Source organism: Lagenorhynchus albirostris, chromosome X (assembly GCF_949774975.1).
Source record: "Lagenorhynchus albirostris chromosome X, mLagAlb1.1, whole genome shotgun sequence".
Classification (NCBI taxonomy): Eukaryota; Metazoa; Chordata; class Mammalia; order Artiodactyla; family Delphinidae; genus Lagenorhynchus; species Lagenorhynchus albirostris.
In genome coordinates this window covers 130,601,695-130,622,292 of record NC_083116.1, presented here as the reverse complement: position 1 = coordinate 130,622,292, position 20,598 = coordinate 130,601,695, and the positions used below count along the sequence as shown (strand labels likewise).

At 48.3% G+C, this 20,598-nt stretch overlaps 1 protein-coding gene across 3 annotated transcripts in view; it reads left to right on the top strand.

The window, feature by feature from the left end:
* The first annotated feature begins 604 nt into the window (after positions 1–604).
* Positions 605–20,598, top strand: part of GYG2 (glycogenin 2) — a 35,707-nt gene continuing 15,713 nt past the window's right edge. The window contains exons 1-7 of one of the 3 annotated variants that reach the window (XM_060138492.1): positions 605–767; positions 4,154–4,279; positions 7,821–7,962; positions 13,597–13,771; positions 15,467–15,629; positions 17,773–17,899; positions 19,414–19,636. In XM_060138492.1, the coding sequence (XP_059994475.1) occupies positions 605–767; positions 4,154–4,279; positions 7,821–7,962; positions 13,597–13,771; positions 15,467–15,629; positions 17,773–17,899; positions 19,414–19,636 (1,119 nt within the window). Of the gene's footprint in view, positions 768–4,153; positions 4,280–5,657; positions 5,877–7,820; positions 7,963–13,596; positions 13,772–15,466; positions 15,630–17,772; positions 17,900–19,413; positions 19,637–20,598 lie in introns of those variants that run through there. The other 2 variants (XM_060138491.1, XM_060138490.1) reach the window with 2 other exon arrangements.

Sequence of the window (20,598 nt, the reverse complement as noted above, 5' to 3'; positions counted from 1 at the left end):
ACCTGGGATGCTGCTTCACGCCCCACAGGGCACAGGACGCCTCACATCAGAGTCACCCAGCCCCGAATGTCAGTAGTGCTGAGGTTGAGAAACGCTGACTTAGCATCAGAGATTCTATCTTCTATTTACCAATCAACCTCTCGCTCTCTCTCTTATCTATATATTATAATTGTAATTAACCTACCTATCATCTATCATCTGTGTATCTATCCTGTCAGTCTATCCACGTGTCAGTCATCGATCATCTTCCATCATCTCTCTTTCTCCCTCTCTCTCTGGCTGTAGTTCGCAACCAGAGACACTTGGCGATGCCCAGGGACGCTTTTACCATCACAGCTGGGACGAGCTACTGGTATCTGATGGGTGGAGAGCAGGGAGGCTGCTCCGCCCCCCACAGGCACAGGATGCGCCCATGACAGCGAAGACTTTGGTCTTTGCTATCTGTCTATCTATCTATCTTTGGAGCTATCATCTACCTATCTATTATCTATTATAATTCTATTATCATTTACCTGCTAGATCTGTCATCTATGTATCTCTATCTATGATTTATCTATCTGTCTGTCTATCATGATCTGTCTGCGACTGTAGTTTGAAACCCTGCATGGCTCTCTCCCCAGGGGCACAGTTGGTGATGTGTGGAGTCGCTTTGTGGGGTGTGGGTACCAGGGATGCTGCTCCCCAACCCCAGTGCACAGGACACCCCACATCCGAGAGTCACCCACTTCTGAACGTCCCTGGTCCTGAGGTGGAAATCCTGCTGGCAGGTAACTTCTAACCCAGGGCAGAGGGAAAATTTTAGAATCTCACCACCCCGCAATGTGGACTGAAGGACGCAGACGCTGTCTAGGACGTTTCGAAGGGGACCTCTTGTTGTCAGAACGCTCCGGCGGGTCCTTTTCCCCATATCCCCAGTGTCACACAGGAGCACTGCACCCCTGGGGCAGAAAGAGGCCAGAATGGGACCAAAGGGAATGACCCTGTGGCACGGGTGAGTGGGGACACTTGGCAAACACTGGAGACAACAGTCAGACAAGCACAGAGGCTGGGAAACCGTCCCCTTCCTCTGGAAGCCAGGGGGCCGCTGGGGGCTGAGGAGACCTCGGGGCTCAGAACGGACCCTTCCTGAGACTGTCCGGCTGCGTCAGAAGCACCTGAGCCTCTTTCAGGTTGGCTGGCAGGGGACAGAAACCCAGCACTGTCATATTAAGTAAGTCAGAGAAAGACAAATATCATTTGACGTCACTTACATGTGGAATCTACAAAAATGATACAAATGAACTCGTGTACAAGACAGAAACAGTCACAGATGTAGAAAACAGACTTAGGGTTACCAAAGGGGAAAGGGATGGGGGAGGGATAAATTAGGAGTACGGGATTAACAGGTACAAACTACTGTACACAGAACAGATAAACAAGGACCTGCTGTATAGCACAAGGAACTATGTTCAGTATCTTGTTAGAACAAGATGGGAAATAAATGGAAGTAGATTCTTTGTATTAATCTTTTATGAAAAAGCAATAGATTCTTTTCTATAATGGAAAAGAATTTTGAAAAGAATATACATGTAACTGAATCACTTTGCTGTATACTAGAAAGTAACACAACATTGTAAATTAACTATACTTCAATTTTAAAAAATGGTTAAGGAAAAAAACAAAACCAAACCCAAACCAGCACTGACTGCAGGAAGAGTCTTCCCCTGGTTGTTACTCATATCCTGATGCTTCCACCAATGGTTCAGAAGCTGCAGGGATTTCAGGGAGACTTCCAGAGGCTCAGTAAGTCCCGCAGACATCTTGCAGCACCCCGATAATAAGTACGTGCACATAGTGCCCAGGGGGCGGGCAGAGAGGTCCGTGCCCTTTTCCTGCTTAGCGACATCAGCCACACTTTCATCGCATACGAGATCTGCATTCTGCAGACGGCGTGATGAGGTGGGGTCCTGCCCTAGCGTTTTCCAGCCGGCCTGGCCCAGCTCTGTCAGCTGGACGCGATTTCTGAGATAGCTCTGAGCCCAGCAGGTGCTGAAAACACCTGCGGCATCTGTCCCTCGAGGCCGATGGCTATCCATCCACGGTGCTGTGTCTGTGGACAGATGCCCTGAGGCTCTGGGCTCTTGCCTCATCTGTCTCCCCACATGGCACGGGGAATCCCCTTCTTATTCCAAGGCAAGTGAGCCCCGATGGCTTTTACGCCTGCAAAGCCCCTTGTTCCCCATGGGGCATGAACTCCAGCAAAAAGCCCAGACAGAGATCCCAGTCTGCTGGGCGCTGGGTGACATCCACGCCTTACTGCGTCGATCGCTGACGAGGTTTAGCATCGGCTATGTCCTCTCTTAAGATTTTTTCTGTCACTTCTTGAGCTTAAATTGTACCGGTTCCCAAAGTGTGAAGTGTGGAACCCTGAGGGGGCGGGTTCCCCGAGATCAGGACATCCGCGTGGGAAGAACTCCTTTGCCTTTGTTAAAACTATGTGGACGTTTGCACAGACGGTGGAGAAGCAACACGGGGCGGGGGGGCGGGGGGTGAGGCCTGCTGGGGCTATAGTTGGTGTAGTGGAGAGATGACCCCCCTCCCGGGATGCCTTCCACCCCCCCCCAGGTGACATTTTCAGAGCAGGAAGCCCCGTTACTCAGGAATGTCCATTCCTTCTGTCGATCCGTGTTCCCTGGACCCTTGATCCCGCAGGACATGACAACGTGCTGGATGGGCAAGGTTCAGCAGGTGGGAGAATTCCTGAGATACCGCCTGGTTTCTCGGGCCCCTGGTGCTTACGCGCTCCTATGGCCCCAGCCAGTGGCTGCACCCTCCCTGAGGACAGCATCTGGCCCACTCCTCTCTCCTTCTCTACAACCCGCCGTGGCTCACAGGGTTCAGATGGCGACTCATCCACTCATGCGGGCATGCACTCACACGTGCATTCATTCATTCCATTCGTCCACTCCTGCATTCACACATTCATTAATTCACTCACTCATGCGTGCATTCATTCATAAATGTATTCCCTCGTTTATCTACTCCATTCATTCACTCATAATTCTCTCCCTCCCTGACGCACGTATTCAGCAGCCGAGGTGCCCATCACTCCATCACTCACTCATTGATTTTCAGTTACTCTCTCCTGCGTACACGCACCGTGCACGCTTGCATGCCCCTTTCCTTTGCTCACTGAGCGTTCGTTCAGTAAGATCACGTTTCCAGCGTGGCCTCTGCCCGGGCAGCGCGCCGGCCTTGGGCCCGGCCCGGGAGGCCACTGCAAACGTTTACTTTGGGGCTGGCCGGTTAAAGGTGAGATGTCCGAGCGGAGACGCCTCAGACTCCTGGATTGGGCGGGGAGGGGTCGGGGGGCCAGGGCGGGGCGAGGATGCCCGGCGGCCGCTGCCCCCTCCGGCTCTCCTTCCGGGGCGCCAGGGGCCGGGCACGAGGCGGCGCCGGCCTGGCGCGGGGCTGCGGCGGTCGCGCGGACCAGCGCCCGGGGCTGCAGAGCGGGGGCGGGGGCGGGCTTCCGGAGCGCAGCCCAGCAGGCCGGGCCGAGGCGCTGGGGCGCCGGGGACGCGTGGTGGGCGCAGGGCAGGGGCGCCGGCCCGGGCAGAGGCTGCCGGAGCGCCGCAGGTGCCGGGGCGCAGGGGCCGGGCGGCGCGGAGGCGGCCTGGGCGCGGCGGGGACTTGGCGCTGCAGCTGCCCGAGCGCGGGGGAGGAGCGGGGCGGGGCGCAGGGGTGCGGAAGGCCGGGGGGCGGGGGAGGCGCCGGCGCCAGGCGGAAGCTTCGGGGGCGCAGTGGAGGTGCTGGGCCTGGGGAGGGGCGCGGAGGCGGCCTGGGCGCTCGGGGGGCCTGGGGGCGCGCGAGCTGCCCGAGCGCTGAGGAAGGGCGCGGGTGGGGGGCGCAGTGGTGGTCGCGGGGCGAAGAGTATTCTGCGGGGCGAGGGGCGCCGGGCCAGCCTGGGACACAGGCTGCCCGGGGCGCGGCGAGGTCGCTGGGGACACCCGGGCGGGCAGGGGCCGGGGGACGACGGGGGTGTGGGCAGAGGCAGCCCCGGAGCGCAGAGGGAATATGGGGAGGCCGGGGTGGGGAGGGGCTGACCCGGGGGAGGGGCTGTAGGGCGGTGCTGCAGCCCCGGGGGTCTGTCTGGAATGCCGAGCTGTCTCCGCAGGCCCGGAGCTCCGCGCGGGTCGCCTGGAGACGACGCCTCCGCCAGGCCCGGCTCGAGGCCGCCCCCGCGCCCAGGCGCACTTGGCCGCCCGGTGCCCACGGCGCGCTGGGCCTCAGACCATGCCGGGTGAGTCGGGAAGACCCCTCGTGCTCAGCCTCCCTGCTCTCCTGGCGCGGCTCAGATTGGCCCGCGCTGGGGGCACCCCCCGCTTTGCGCGCGCAAGGTCGCCCCCAACCCCTCAGCTCCCACGGTGCGCCTTCCCAGTGACCCCCGGGGCTGGAGAGCTTGGTGTCCCTGGGGCAGGTGGAGATGGGGGTCTCAGCAGCTGGGAGGCGGGCGAGGTTTAGTATGGTCAGGGGGCGCTGAGATTTGGTAATTTTCCTTCTGTATAAAAGTAGCCCTTGGAGATTAAATGGGCTGGTTTGTTGGCCAGCGTGGAAACGCGTGGGCGTCTCACGGACGCGGAGACCCGTGGGAGTTCGTGCCCCTATGGCTCTGGGAAGACAGAGCCTGTGGTTCCCCTCCCCCAGCCTCGCCCCTCGAGGTCAGACTGGAGGCAGAACTGGTTATTCCGGTAGAGATCCAGGGTTAATCCCGCAGCGGGGCAGCAGGCCGACCGTGGCCAGATGCTGGGACTTCGGCGAGCCCTGGCCCCCCCAGGGCTGCAATTCGGTCCTGTCTGCCTTCTCTTGGGTCTGGAGTGGACAGTAGACTTCCAAAGCGTAGAAACGTGATGATGGAGAAGTTCCCTGGGGATCCAGTGGTTGGGACTCCGTGCTTCTAATGCAGGGGTCACGGGTTCCATACCTGGTGGGAGAACTAAGATCCCACATGCTGCGACATGGCCAAAAAAAAAAAAAAGCTCCCAAGAAATGTGGTGATGAAACATAACCTCCACCCATGGGAAAGATGCCCGTCCCGTTTTTATCATGAAGACATCCCGTGCTTGCACCAGTCCGGGCCTGAACATGCATGAGGGCATTTTTCAGAAAAAAAAAATCCGGTTACTTTTTATTCAGAGGAGCGATTTGGTAATTCAGGGAGCGGTTTCCATGCTTCTGTACCTCCTCTGTGCCTTAGAGAGGAGAATTGTTGGGGCAGAAAAGGCAGATATCCTGCCGTGGGCTGCGGTGTGCTGTCAGATTCTTCGCAGAGAAGCAGAAAAGTCTGTGTGTTCCAGGCGGCGGTTTGGAGCTCTGCAGAGTGAAAAACACATTTTCTGCCAACCCGCTGGGGTCAATATAATGGTAGCATTCAGGAGGGTCGTTCGGACACATCGGCCACGGAATGTGCTAGAAAGAGCCCATCTGGGTATTCAGCACTTTGCAGGGAACAAAAAACACCATTGAGTATAAGAGGAGGGGCAGAGGAGGAAGTCGGGATGTTATTTCGGGGGAGGGTCCGGGGGTGGGTTGTAAGGGGGGTGGGGTAGAGGAAGGCGAGGAAGAGAAGTAAACATTTCTCCCAGACCTGTTATAAAACTGTCAGCCACCGCCGTCTTCAGGATGAACTCGGTTTTGCGGCATTTTTTCCCCCCCCAACCTGGGGCTGGAGGACAGCCACCCGTTCTATTTCTGTTTTCCCACCCTGCACGCATGCCAAAAGTCCCCTCCCCAGCGCCCTGCCTGGTGGAAACAAAGCCTTTCGATGCAGGAGGCTTGGATAATTGTGGCGTGTTTTTTTGATGCCACGCCCAAACCTGACAGATGGGAGTTTCTTAAAGGTAAGGTGGTGTTGGAATCTGCAGACTTGTCCATGAAGTTTTCAGCCTTTGTGACGTTAACATCCACTGGTCTGCCTTTGCACTTGAGACGGAGATTTTATCCAGCCATGATTTTGCACCATCGTGCCCCGGCCCCTGGGGGCTGGCCTTTGGAGTCATGTGTCTTTGACCTAGAACGTGACGTTGAGTCTTGGGGTCGCTGGAGAAAGGGGGGTCTTCTCTCCACTGGGGCTGTCTTGTCATCCTGTTAGCAGAAGCCATAATCCCTCCCCCTAGCAAAGGGAGAGTCCAGCAGTTCCGTAAAACCTACCCTGCAGACCCAGCCCTGTCTGTCTCCTCCCCGAGAATCGGAAGCTCTGGACAGTTGCCCGTCGCTGCTGCCTGGTCCCACTGTAGCCCACCTGCCCCATGCCTCAGCCACCCCAGAGACCTCCCAGATGATGTGGCTCTGTCTATAGGTAGAGATAGGTGATGGATATAGAGAAATAGATAGGTGATAGGTGAATGATAAACAGCTGGATAGACAGACGTTAGATAATGATAGATGGGTAGAAAAGTGGCTGGACGGGTGGATAGCTAGACAGATATCTTTTGGGCTGCTGACTTGAGTTCTGAGGTCTGCTGTCCTTAATACTCAGCCCACAGTGGAAATGCCAGGAATTCGCATTCCCTCTTAATACAGGATGATGTGTGGGCAGGAGCTGTTGGAACAGGCACACGTGGGCGTTTACCCCAATGGAATGTCAAGGGTACGATACCAGCTGCAGGCAACCCGGCCCCAGAGGCTTGGGTCCTGGTGTTCTGTTTGGCGTGACGGTGCCTTTGGGCCGTGCTCTGGGCAGGGCACGGTGGCTGGAGGGGAAGACCGTCTGGTCTTTGAGAACTGAGCTCTGTGTGCTCCAGCCGTGGGCTGTGAATTTTAATTTCTGTCGACAGCAGGGGAGCCAAGGCCTGGATTTCTGGATCCCTTTGTTTTTATCCTGGCAACCAGCCCCTGGGGGTCCCAGAGTCACGTTGCTTCAAAGTCCCCGTTAAAGTCAATGTCACGAGTTCCCACTTAGATTCAAAACTGCCATGAATCGGATTGGCCGTCCGAGTTTCCTCCTCTGCTGTGGAGACATTAGGAAACTGAGGGCCTTTTGGTTAATGAGACAATATATTTTCCCTTCTCCCATCTCCTCGGCCTCATATATCCTTGAGTTGAAGTCTTTCCAACAAGTGGGTTGTGTGGAATTTAATTAATGGCTTTGGCCATTCCTTCTGAGAGCCCAGTTCTTTTGAGCTGGGTGGGAGTCCTCACGGTGACTCAGAAAATCCAAAGCTCTGTTTCCACCTGTTGCTTTGTGTTCGCCCAAGACCCACATATTTTTGGTGAGTTTCTGAGACTTGAATGCAAAATCACATAAGGGGTCTGAGCTGTGCCCATTTGCCGTGTGGCAGCACCAGGAAGGTTTTTTTTAAATTGAAGTCTGGACGATTTACAACGTTGTGTTGATTTCAGGTGTACAGCAAAGTGATTCAGTTATACGTATATATCTATATTATTTCGACTCGTTTCCCTGATAAGTTATTACAAGATAATGAATATGGTTCCCTGTGCAATACAAGTAGGACCTCATGTTTATTTTATATACAGTAGTTTGTGTCTGTTAATCTGAACCAGGGAATTTTAATGATGCTCCTCTTGGCTTTGTCTCACTCGTGTTTAGGGTTTCCTCTTTTCCTGTGTGTTTTTTTTCTTTTTCTTGTTTTGAAGAAGAATTGTTTTGCTTTATTTTGAAACAAAAGGATGCATGTGAAATATCCTTGATGCGTATCTTAGAACAGCGAACAGTTATTGAGTTAGAGTTGTGAAGCTTGAGAGAATCGGAGGTGACCCTCAGCCCCGCCGTCCCATGAGACCCGTCGAAAACATAACCCTGTTGTTTTTGTCTGCGTCCACAGTGTCTGACCAAGCGTTTGTCACGCTGGCTACCAATGACGTCTACTGCCAGGGGGCCCTGGTGCTGGGGCAATCATTGCGGGACCACAGGGCCACCAGGAGGCTGGTGGTGCTGGTCACCCCTCAGGTGTCCAACCTGCTCAGGTAAGACTCAGACACACACCTGGTCCTTCCTCCTGAAGACGCAGGTCCCAGCCATGGTTCGTGGGCCCGGACCACCGGCTGTCCTGGGGGGCCTCAGACACTTGCACATTGCCCTCTGGTCGTTATTAAAGGAGGAGGCTCTGCCAGGGGTGTGGCCAATTTCAGGATCCTTGTAGACAACACGCTGTGTGGGTACCGTGTCTTGTCTCAACTACGGAAATTCAGATGCCAGTTATTTTGGGGGGGAGAGGGCAACTTTGAGAAGCAACTGTCCTAAGCTAAGTTAAAGATTTTTTTTTTTACGTTTTTATTGAAATATAGTTGAATTACAATGTTGTATTATTTTCAGGTGTACAGGAAAGTGATTCAGTTATATGTACATACATATATATTCTTTTTCAGATTGTTTTCCCTTATAGGTTATCACAGGATATTGAGTAGAGTTCCCTGTGCTCTACAGTAGGTCCTTGTTGGTTATCTATTTTATATATAGTAGTGTGTATCTCTTAATCCCCAATTCCCAATTTATCCCTCCCCCCTTTCTTCTTTGGTAACCATAAGTTTGTTCTCCATGTCTGTGAGTCTGTTTCTGTTTTGTAAATAAGTTCATTTGTATCATATTTTAGATTCCACGTACAAATGCTATCGTATGTTATATGTCTTTCTCTGACGTACTTCACTTAGTGTGACCATCTCTAGGTCCATCCATGTTGCTGCAAATGGCATCCTTTCATCCTTTGTTATGGCTGAGTAATATTCCATTGTATACATGTACCACATCTTCTTTATCCATTCATCTGTCCACGGACATTTAGGTAGCTTCCATGTCTTGACTGCTGTGAGCAGTGCTGCTGTGAACATTGGGGGGTGCATGTTTCTTTTTGAATTAGAGTTTTTTCCGGATATATGCCCAGGAGTAGGATTGCTGGATGATAAGGTAGCTCTGTTTTTAGTTTTGTAAGGAACCTCCACACTGTTTTCCACAGTGGCTGGATGCGACTTAAATTTTAAACTTAAATACTACGTAGAACACTTTGCTGATAAAATTGAAAGTAGGAAATACTTGAGCCTTCTAGGGAAATTCAGATGGTCCACATGACACCAGAAGAAGTGAAGCCCTTCTGCTGACCAGTAACAGTGGGAGAAATGGAGGATGTTATCAAAGGCTTATCTGGGGGAAGGACCTGGGCCTGGGCAATTGTAAGGGATGTTCTGTAAAACTGGGCACAATAAATTAATTTCCATGCAAAAAGAACTATCTGAGAGCCTAGGGGGGAAAAAATCAATGTGTTCCTTTATTTTAAGACACTGTGCTAACCTTGATACGGAAACTTGATTTACAGATTTGATTGTGTTTCCATATAGATGAGAAAAGCCCCCCAGTACAGATTATCAACAAGGCAACTCTAGGCCTGGAGTAAAGAAATAAATGATGCTGGATAAACAATAGGGTCCTACTGTATAGAACAGGGAACTATATTCAGTATCCTGTGATGAACCGTCATGGAAAAGAATATGAAAAAGAATGTATACGTATGTATAACTGTGTCACTGCTATACAGCAGAAACTAACACAACATTGTAAATCAACTGTACTTCGATAAAATAAAGAAGACAAAAAAAGAAAGAAATGATGCTTGCTGTAAGAAAGCAAGGATAGTTCATTGTATAAAAATCTATCATTGGGCTTCCCTGGTGGCGCAGTGGTTGAGAGTCCGCCTGCCGATGCAGGGGACACGGGTTCGTGCCCCGGTCCGGGAAGATCCCACATGCCGCGGAGCGGCTGGGCCCGTGAGCCATGGCCGCTGAGCCTGCGCGTCCGGAGCCTGTGCTCCGCAGCGGGAGAGGCCACAGCAGTGAGAGGCCTGTGTACCGCAAAAAAAAAAAAAGAAAAAAAATCTATCATTGTAATTCATCACATCGCTGTATCAGAGAAAGGCAATGATGTGATCCTTTTATATAAAAGTTGAACACATACCCACATGATTTCCAGGTAGATTTTGAAGATAAAGGTAAAATTTAAAGTGTAGGAAAATCTTAGAAGTCGAGATCTTGGCATGACTGACATCTGGGGCTGGATGACCCTCGGATGCGGGGCGTCCTGTGCCCTGTGGGGTGTGTAGCAGCCTCCCTGGTCTCCACCCACCAGGTGCCAGGAGCACCGCCCCCCCCCGCGCCAACCCTCCTTGCCTTTGTGATAACGAAAAACGTCTCCAGATACTGACATAGTTGACTGCTTCACGTGTCTGCCATTTTTAATTACACAAAACAAAGGGTACCAGAACTGCTGTTTGTCAGATGTATTTGTGTAAACGTAAAAGGTAAAACAAGCCAATTAGGGAGCCCATTTACAAAATTTATAACGAGGAGAGGGTGTTGTCCATAGAATAATGAAAGAACTCTTCCAATTGATAAGCAGAGATGGATGGATGGATACAACCAGGGTAGACGGTATGACCAAGGGATACGTACTCTGTCTTCACAGACATTGAAGTCCTGTCACATCAAACAGCTCAGTGATACGTATGACGCGTCAGGCTGGCAAATGTGTTTTTAAACGTCGGTGTTTTGGGAGGGGGGGCGTGCACAGACCTTAGTCATTGACATTAAGTGTTGTCATTAGTCTTTAACCAAATTGGCCGTCACCCATTCTCCCAATAGTGTTTCAGATGAATGGATGCTCGAGGTGTATTTCTTCTTGTCTAAGATGATTCCTGCAGGCCCCAAAGAGAAAGAAAAGAGAAGAAAATACATTTGTGTGCAGCGGACGTTTCCCTGTGCCCGGGCCGCTGGGTCTTCAGAGTCAGACCAAGGGCTGCAGTGGAACCAGCGTTGGGAATGGTGACCCTGGGGGTAGCCACGCATCCTTGGGGGGACCTCTTTGTGGTCCCATCATCATCTCCTGAATCATGGTGTGCGTGGAACAGTTACGTAGAACTGATAAAGCCAAAAAAAAAACAGACATGTCTGTTCTCTGCTAGATTCCTATCTCCTCAGCTGTCCAAAGCTGTCAGCACGTTTTTTCAGTCTTTCAGTCTACTCATGATGAACTGTAAAATATTCAGGGACAGTGTCACAGAAAGACTGGGAAAGGCTCACTGAGGCAGACCTAGTTGCACTGTTGTAGAACCAGTTATGTATTTTGCGGTCGTTGGTAGGGTTGAGGAACGGTGCTCTGTGATGCAGTCAGGGCAGTAGGACATAAACAGTGACCTGTGACTCCAAATGACCAGGGGGCGGTGTTCAAGAGACTGCCATCCCTCCAGGCTGTGTGGTACATCCATGGCTGGGGGAGTCTTTCTGCAGGGAAGGGGACCCAGTAGCATGTGCTTGTAGGTTCACACAAATTGCATTCTTGAAACTTAATTCTCCCTCCAGGAATTTAAGTTAAGGAGGCAAGGAGAACTGAACAAAAGCCTATAAGGACATAGGTGCTACTTGTAGTAACGTCGAATGACATTTCTTGGCCCTCTACCTCCCTCTTTATACAATCTTGAGGATGCCATAAATGCCATAAATAACTGGGTAAAAAGCAGGAGGAAATTGGTGATGGCGTGGTATTTTCTTAGAGAGTTACTTTGAATACTGTGCAACGTGAAAGCACAAATGTAGAGTAGAAGTGGAAAAGCTACTAAGGAATAGACAAGATAGACTCAGAAGCTCCAGCATCTGTCAAGACTGGGAGTTTCAGAAAGGACAGGAGTGGAGAGAAGGGATTCAAGGAACTATTTCAGCTCTGAGGAAGGATTTTAGATTGTGGGTGTTCCCTGAGCACTGAGCAGAATGAATGAAGGAAACCCAAGTGTTGATGATACAGAAGGTACCATTTCGGAGCACGAAGAAAGCAGAAAAAGTACTAAAGGCATTTCAGGTCTCAGCCTGGTTGAGACAGCTGATGCCTCAAAGCTCTTAGACTACCTAATTTTGAAATGAAATGTCTGTATTCAGCTAAATGCAGTTTGAAAGCAAAATCAAGATGTTTCAAATATGCAGAAGCTCAGCCGTTTTACCCCTCAACGACCTTTGAGAAAAAATTACTTGAGGATATACTCAAGCACAATGAAATGTGAATCCAAGAAAGAAGAAATAGAATGTAAGAAGCTGTGCAAAACAAATAAACGAGTAATATTGAGAGTTAATTGGGAATGTATTGGTGAATAATTACGAAAACCTGGAATTAACAGTCCCCATGGGAGGTGGTTGGGGGTTAAAAGAGGAGGGAGACAGGTGAACGTACGCTAATATTCCTGTCTTGTCTGGGGCGAAGTTATAGATGATAACTGTTGTTACATTTGATAGGAAATAGTAAGGTTAAATAGATGCGTTGAGGGTTTAAGGGTGGCAACCACCAGAGGACTAGAAAGGGTATAAACAAAAAACACAAGGGAGAGAAAAAAATCGAAACCAAGCAATGAAAAGTAGGAAAGAATTACAAAGAAGAAAGTACCTTCTTCAGTGCGTGATATTGTGGAGTGTGTGATGTCTTGGTACTGGTGACATTAACCTTGGTCTCCTTTGGGGTATCTCTACTGTAAAATCATTATTTTTGTCTTTGTAATTGATAAATATCTTGGGAGAGGTACTTTTAGACTATGAAAACATGCTGTTTGTCCTCAAAACCTTTACTCATTGCTTTTAGGGTTCATCCGTGAATTTTGTCTGCAACACTTACCACTGTGATGTTCATCTAATGGTGATTTTTCTCTTTCCATCATTCCTTCTACATTTATTACTTGGAATTCTTCTGGGAGGAAGAGCTACCCCTTTTACCCCATTTACTTATGTATTCACTTGTGATATCAGAATGAATCCGTGAATATTCATTTTATACTTTAGGTTTTGTTGTTGTTGTTTTTGCGGTACGCGGGCCTGTCACTGTTGCAGCCTTTCCCGTTGCGGAGCACAGGCTCCGGATGCGCAGGCTCAGCGGCCATGGCTCTCGGGCCCAGCCGCTCCGTGGCATGTGGGATCTTCCCGGGCCGGGGCACGAACCCGTGTCCCCTTCATCGGCAGGCGGACTCTCAACCACTGCGCCACTAGGGAAGCCCTAGGTTTGTTTTTGTTTTCTTGCCCAAATTGCATCAGCTTTGGCTCCTGGGACCTCCTCCTGATTGACTTACTGTATCCTTTTGACATGCCCCTATCCTTTTTCTAGCACCTTCTTAATTTTCTGTCATCGCAAATATTCCAGGCAATGATGAAGTAGAATTCAAGCAAAAAAATTTTTTAATGCAACAGAGGCACATTTCATTTTGATGAAATGTACATTCTTTCAAAATTTGAGTCTCAAACTTGTATGCAACGAGCGATGTAGGTTTTGAATATGTAAAGTAAAAACAGATGGAGATCTTCTGTTGGTTTCTACCTACTCAGCCTTCCCTTCTCACTGCCCATGCACTTTGGAAAGAGAAAGTACCTTCCTAAGAGATGACCCGAATCAGTCTGTGTTAAGACAGTTTAATATGTCTTGCTTTTCACGTTTGCCTAAGTTTTAAGCATGAATGGAACGTGGGCAAAGCCACGAGACCCACATGGGGAAAATAAAGCCTGGTATGAAGACTGCAGCAGCAAGGGACAGCATGTCTCATGTTAGATGGTGGGCTGTTCTCCTGGGATTTGGCATGTCTTTTCCAGGGTGATCCTCTCGAGGGTGTTTGATGAGGTCATCGAGGTGAACCTGATAGACAGTGTAGACTATATCCACCTGGCCTTTCTGAAGAGACCTGAGCTCGGAGTCACCCTCACCAAGCTTCACTGTTGGACACTCACCCATTATAGCAAGTGCGTCTTCCTGGATGCAGATACCCTGGTGAGTACAAGGGAGGGCAAGGACCAGACCCTCCACCTGTTGAGGAACCCCCAACAAAGACCATGCTGCTCCCTCCTTAAGCAAGCTGCTAGCTCCTGCCAGTGGATCCCCACCAGGTAACGTCCATCACTATCACCAACATCGTTTAGTCGATCAACATCAGATAGAACACACCTACTGCAGTGAACCCTGCTGCGTACACTGGGATGCTTGAAGGCATGTTCCTTCCTGAGGAGGGGTTTGTAATCACATTATTTTATCTACACAAGGTAAAATATTAGAGAAGTATTCTTTCTTGATTGTAAATTAGAGAGTCCTGAAGGGACTGGTACACCTGGCTTCTGAAGCTGTGGGGTAGTTATTGTCATTTGGGGTAGTTGCCTTTGGTGTAGGAGCCCAGGATGGGCACGTTCGTGAACAGCCATTGGAAACTTGAAATGTAAAACGAGGTTGGAGTGTCAGAGATACATGCGAGCTTGTCTTGGTTGTGCAAAAGCAGCTCTGTAGGAAAACGGGGGTGGAGAGGAAAATAAGAAGTGCGTAATCAGAGTAATTTCTTTCCCAGACAGCACAATTCAGAAAGCCGGTAGGTGTTGGAGAAAACTGCTGTTGGTGGTCAAGCTCTCGAAGACAGTGGATTATATGATATTGACTTGCAGACCTCTCTGTTTATGGATTTCCGGTCTTGTAGGTCACAGTTGCTAGAGGAAAGAGAATATATACAATTAAGAGCATTCCATGGAGGATCTTAAGAACCTTGAGGGGATCATTGCATTTCAGTGACGGTGTTACTTCAAACCCTTGAAATAAACCAGGGAGCAATCTTACACACACACTCTTCTCTTTTGAATATAAGTCTAAAAGAAGAGAGTCAGGGGCTTCCCTGGTGGTGCAGTGGATGAGAGTCCGCCTGCCGATGCAGGGGACGCGGCTTCGTGCCCCGGTCTGGGAAGATCCCATGTGCCGCGGAGCGGCTGGGCCCGTGAGCCATGGCTGCTGAGCCTGCGCGTCCGGAGCCTGTGCTCCACAACGGGAGAGGCCACAACGGTGAGAGGCCCGCGTACTGCAAAAAAATAAAAAAAAATAAGAGAGTCAGTCAAAAAATTGGGTATAAGTTTCCCATCACTGAACGTTGTCTGGCCCATTGTGAAGTTCCTGTTGCATTTCTCACTTGTGCCCCAGAGGTTAAGAGAAGCGTCGCTGTTCCTGAGTCCAAGCTTGTACTGCTCACCACACGAGACAGGCCAGTAAATTGAGAGACGAGGTGTTGGAGCAAGGAATAATGACTTTATTCAGAAAGCCAGCAGACCGGGAAGATGGCGGACTCGTGTCCCAAAGACCCATCTTCCCTGAGTTAGAATTCAAGCTGCTTTTATACTAAAAGGGGAGGGGCTGATGTCCTGCTACTGGTCAGAATTTCTTCCTTCTTGCAGCCATTCACAGGTGGGCCTGATGAGGCTTTCCTGTGAGCGCAACAGAGGTATTTTAGCTTAACACTCATTGCACCGGAGGCAGGGTTCCCAGAGCTGGGCCATTATGTATTGTTTAAGCTTATGGGCAACATCCCTTTGGTGATTAACTTGCAGCAAAAGCAGTAGAATACAAAGGTTAAACTAAGAGAAACAGGTCTAATGTGGAGTCAGATTGGTTCTTCCCTGTGAGATCGTACGGGTCCCCCATGCTCTGTTGCTCCAGGTGCTGTCCAATATCGATGAGCTGTTCAGTAGGAGAGAGCTTTCTGCGGCCCCGGATCCCGGATGGCCGGATTGCTTCAATAGCGGGGTGTTTGTCTTCCAACCTTCCCTGGAGACGCATGGCCTCTTGCTGCGGCATGCCACGGACCACGGCAGCTTTGACGGTAGGTGAAGGGCAGCTGGACACTTGTGGGAGAGAATGGGGCCTGAACACATCCCTCTGCCCCACCGACAGCTATAGTCCCCACCACCCCGTATCTGTGAGCGGCAAGTTAAAGTTGGGGATTGAAGAACAAGTGCAGGAAGAGATGAAGATATAAGTAAGTACACAGTAGAGAGGACCGTTGAAAATATCTTCGATGGGTAGAAGGGAGAACTCCTCAGTCCTGATCACATAGGATGTGTGGACAACCTTTCTTTAAAGGGCCCGATAGGCGACTTCCCTGGCGGTCCAGTGGTTAGGACTCCGCACTTCCACTTCAGGGGGCACGGGTTCCATCCCTGGTTGGGGAACTACGATCCCGCAGACCTCGCGGCGCAGCCAAAATAAAATAAAAAAGGACCAGGTGATTAATGTTTTCAGCATCGTGGGGCGTCTCATCTCTGTGACAGATATTCATCCCTGTAGTTGTAGGGTGAAATCAGCCATTGACAGGACTTAAATGAGCGTGGATGTGTTCCAATAAAACTTTATTTACAAAAATGGGTGCAAGCCTTTGTTGGCCAACCCCGATATAGAATAAAGGGGAGAATGAACTGAAACTAGACAGTTGCCTGAACAGGCGTTAGTACATGGGAAAAATACTAGGATTTTTGTAACGTGGAAGAAAATGGTAGACTGTTGAAAAATTGGAATGTAGATTGGTGCAGCCACTGTGGAAAACAGGATGGAGTTTCCTCAAAAAAGTAAAACGAGAACTGCCGTATGATCTAGCAATTCCACTTCTGGGCATATATCCAAAAAAAACCCCAGAAACGCTAATTTGTAAAGACACGTGCACCCCGGTGTTCATAGCAACACTATTTACAGTAGTCAAGCTATTGAAGCAACATCAGTGTCCACAGATGAGTAGATAAAAGAGATGTGGCATATACACAATGGAATATTACTCAGCCATGAAAAAGAATGAAATATTGCCATTTGCAGCAGCATGGATGGACTTGGAGGGCATGATGCTAAATGAAACAAGTCAGACAGAGAAAGACAAATGCTGTATGCTGTATGGTATCACTTATATGTGGATCTAAAAAATACAACAAACTAGTGAATATAACAGAAAAGAAGCAGACTCATAAATACAGAGAACAAATGAGTGTTTATCAGTGGTGATGGGGGGCAGAATAGGGATAGGGGATTAAGAGGTACAAACTATTAGGTATAAAATAAGCTACAGGGACATATTGTACAACACTGGGAACAGAGCCAAGATTTTATAATGTCTATAAATGGAGTATAATGTCTAAAAGATTGTGCTCACTGTATTATACACCTGTAACTTACATACTATTGTACAGCAGCTATACCTCAATAAAGACATAATAATAAACATTGATAGAAAAAAGAAAAGAAAAATTCCTTCTAGGTAAGGACGAGGTAACAAAGTTGGCAAAATTGATGGGAACAGCGATTGTCAATACCAGATAGAATTCCCTGGGGAGGGGTGGAGAATTTTGGAGACCGTGTGCGATTTTATTATTAATTGTTTGCACCATCGGTGGAGAATTCTGGAGAGACTATGCACTTTTTATTTTTATTTCATTTTATTTTCTTTGTTTGGCTGCTTTGGGTCTTAGTTGTGGCACGCAGGATCTTTGGTTGAGCTGTGGATTCTTCTTTGTGGCATGCGGGCTTCTCTCCAGTTGTGGCGTTCGTGTTTTTTTTTTTTCCTGTCTCTAATTGTGGTGTGCGGGGTCCAGAGCACATGAGCTCTGTAGTTTGCAGCACGTGGGCTCTCTCGTTGAGGTGTGCGAGCTCAGTAGTTGTAGCACGTGGGCTTAGTTGCCCCGTGGCATGTGGGATCTTGGTTCCCGGACAGGGATCATACCTGCATCCCCTGCATTGGAAGGCAGATTCTTTACTGCTGGACCACCCGGGAAGTCCTGAGACTATGCACTTTTTAAATGAATGGTGTGGGTTATCCGTCACTTTTGACACAACGACCATGTTTTAGTGGGTTGAGAGAGGAAATGTAATTTGTGCGCTGGGATACCCGTGTCTTTCCATGATGTCTTCAAACATGTCTTGCATTCTCCTGGTGCACTGTACCATTCTTTATTAACTTCTTTGTCTGTTTGTTAACTCTCTAGGGGCAGACCAAGGCTTGTTGAACAGTTTCTTCAGTAACTGGTCCACAGCAGACATCCAGAAACACTTGCCATTCATTTATAACTTGAGTAGCAACACGGCCTACACCTACAGCCCTGCTTTCAAACAGTGAGTTTCATGCCAAGCCCAATTCTTCTAGACCTGGTCAACCATCCTCTCTCAGAATCTAAGATCACCTTTTGGCATTTTGAAGGAAAAAAAAAAAAAAAACAGATCATCCTTCTGCTTGCTTATTTATTGCTTTACATGATAGGTCATCAAGGCAGCTAGGCTTAAGGAGAGTGGTTCCCAAAGTGTTGCCCAGGGAACCCCCAGGGGTTCCCCGCCCCTCTCTCAAGGGTCTTTGAAGTCAAAGCGACTTTTAAAAAATTAATTTTAACATGTCATTTTCATCTTTTCACTCTTGTTTTCTCATAATTGGACAGTGGGATTTTACAGAAACGCCATGACATGATGTGATAAAAAAGCATTGTACTGAATGCAGGTGCAGATATGAGAAACCAACCGTCTCCTCGTAAAACAGGCAGTGTCACTCGTTTTACAAATTTTTAAAAATATGGTTATATAGAGAGTTATATTTTATGAAAAGATACGAAAGATGTGGCATTTTACGCATTTTAAAAAATATATATAGTTATAGTTTATGAAGAGAGATGAAAGATGTCACTTTTTACACATTTAAAAGGTATATAGTAATATATAGTTATAGTTACACTTTATGAAAAAATATAAAAGTTATGTTAACATATAATGGGCCCACGGTTTTTTAATGAGTTGGTACACGGGTTTTCTAATTTCTCAGTTTTAACTTCTGTTGCGGTGAATATGGACAGATGGAATCCACGTGAACAAGCATTTTTTGTTCCTCTGTGATTTGTAAGAATGTCAAGAGGTCCTAGAACCAAATATGTGAGATCCACTGCTCTAGGGGACATTGTTATAAGTGAAAATGGGAAATCTGAGAAGATTTTGAGCGTGCTTTTTTAATAGGGGCTGCACTGCCCCCAAGGAGGCAGACACTGGTTTGTGGGGTGTAAAGCCATCATATCCTTTTTAATGTAAAAAGCACGGCTGTACCTACAGAATGTAGGTATACAAGGCAAATATGATATTAAAATTTCATAGGAAAGCAATTAAGAAAAAATTGTTTAAAAAGTTTCGAGGTTGGTGAGAGTGGTGATAATGAAAAAAAAAAAAAAGGTCGAGAGGGTAAACTTCACCATCTTGTACAAGAAGCCAGTTTCCTGGTCTGCAGCTTGCGTTATCTACTATAAAATCAACTTTTTAAAGTTTTTATCATTTTCAGGATAAGGTGATTTGGGCTACGGTACTGCCCATCTTTCTAAAAGACTCCTGATTTCTTCTTCCTGTTTTGGGGAACATCCCAAGTGAGTTATGATCATGTTTCTTGGTCTGTGGAAAATGAAAGGCTGCACACGTGGATTGATGAAGCAGTTATTTTTACTGCAAGTCTAGGCGGTCGTTAATGACAGGATCGTCCATAAGTCGTTGAGATGCGTCTTTACGTCCCGCTGTCTGTGATGAGTCCTGTGGTTGTCACAGGCTCTCTGTGTGTGGTCACTTCCAAGAGGAAGGCCGGATGCTTTGTGTTTCCTCCTCAGATTCGGCTCGAGCGCGAAGGTGGTCCACTTTTTGGGGTCCACGAAGCCTTGGAACTACAAGTACAATCCCCAGACGGGCTCCGTCTTGGAGGAGGGCTCTGGGTCTGTCAGCCAGCATCAGACGTCCTTCCTTAACCTCTGGTGGGGGATTTACCACCGCAGCATTCTGCCTCTTTATGAAAATATCCTGCACGAGGACGAACAGACATCTCCAGGACACACAGTAAGCACACAATACCCTTGACATCCAAGAGTTCAGACCGGGGATAAACTCTCCGTGATCCACACCTGTGGGTTTTCTTCAAATACACGTTCCTCCCTCTTTTTTTGGAGTCTCTTCTCATTTTTTTTAATAAGTGATTTTATTCTTTTTTAAAAATTAATTAAGTTATTTATTTTTGGCTGCGTTGGGTCTTCGTTGCTACACGCGGGCTTTCTCGAGTTGCGGCGAGTGGGGGCTACTCTTCACTGTGGTGCACGAGCTTCTCATTGCGGTGGCTTCTCTTGTTGCGGTGCACGGGCTCTAGGTGTGCGGGTTAAGCAGTTGTGGCTCGCGGGCTCTAGAGCACAGGCTCAGTAGTTGTGACGCACGGGCTTAGTTGCTCCGTGGCATGTGGGCTCTTCCCGGACCAGGGGTCGAACCCGTGTCCCCTGCGTTAGCAGGTGGATTCTTAACCTCTGTACCCGCAGGGAAGTCCCTCTTCTCATTTTTTATGTTTTAGGAAAGACAGATTTAGGATATCTTAAGCAATTATCAAGTTATATTTTTATTTATTTATTTTTAAAATGTCACTTTTTATTCCAAATTCTTTTTTTCTGGCTTACAGGATCTTAGTTCCCTGACCAGGGATTGAACCCACCCCCTCAGCAGTGAAAGTGCAGAGTCGTAACCTCTGGACCGCCAGGGAATTCCTCACCAAGTTACATATTTTAAAAAAATCTGTCAAGGCCTACATTAATGAAAGAAATAAGGTTTTTAAAAAGTTCAACGTTTATAGACATGTTCATTAAAAAAGGATGGAATTAGAAGATAGTAAATAATGTTGATACACACCAGGAAGGGCTCAGGCAAGGAAAGATACGTCATTTCGTCGCAAGAAAGAAAGACCATAGTTGGAAGTTAATGGCCAGCCAAACTTTAGGTCTTGTGCTAGTTTTCCTTCTGCGTCTACATCCTATATCTAA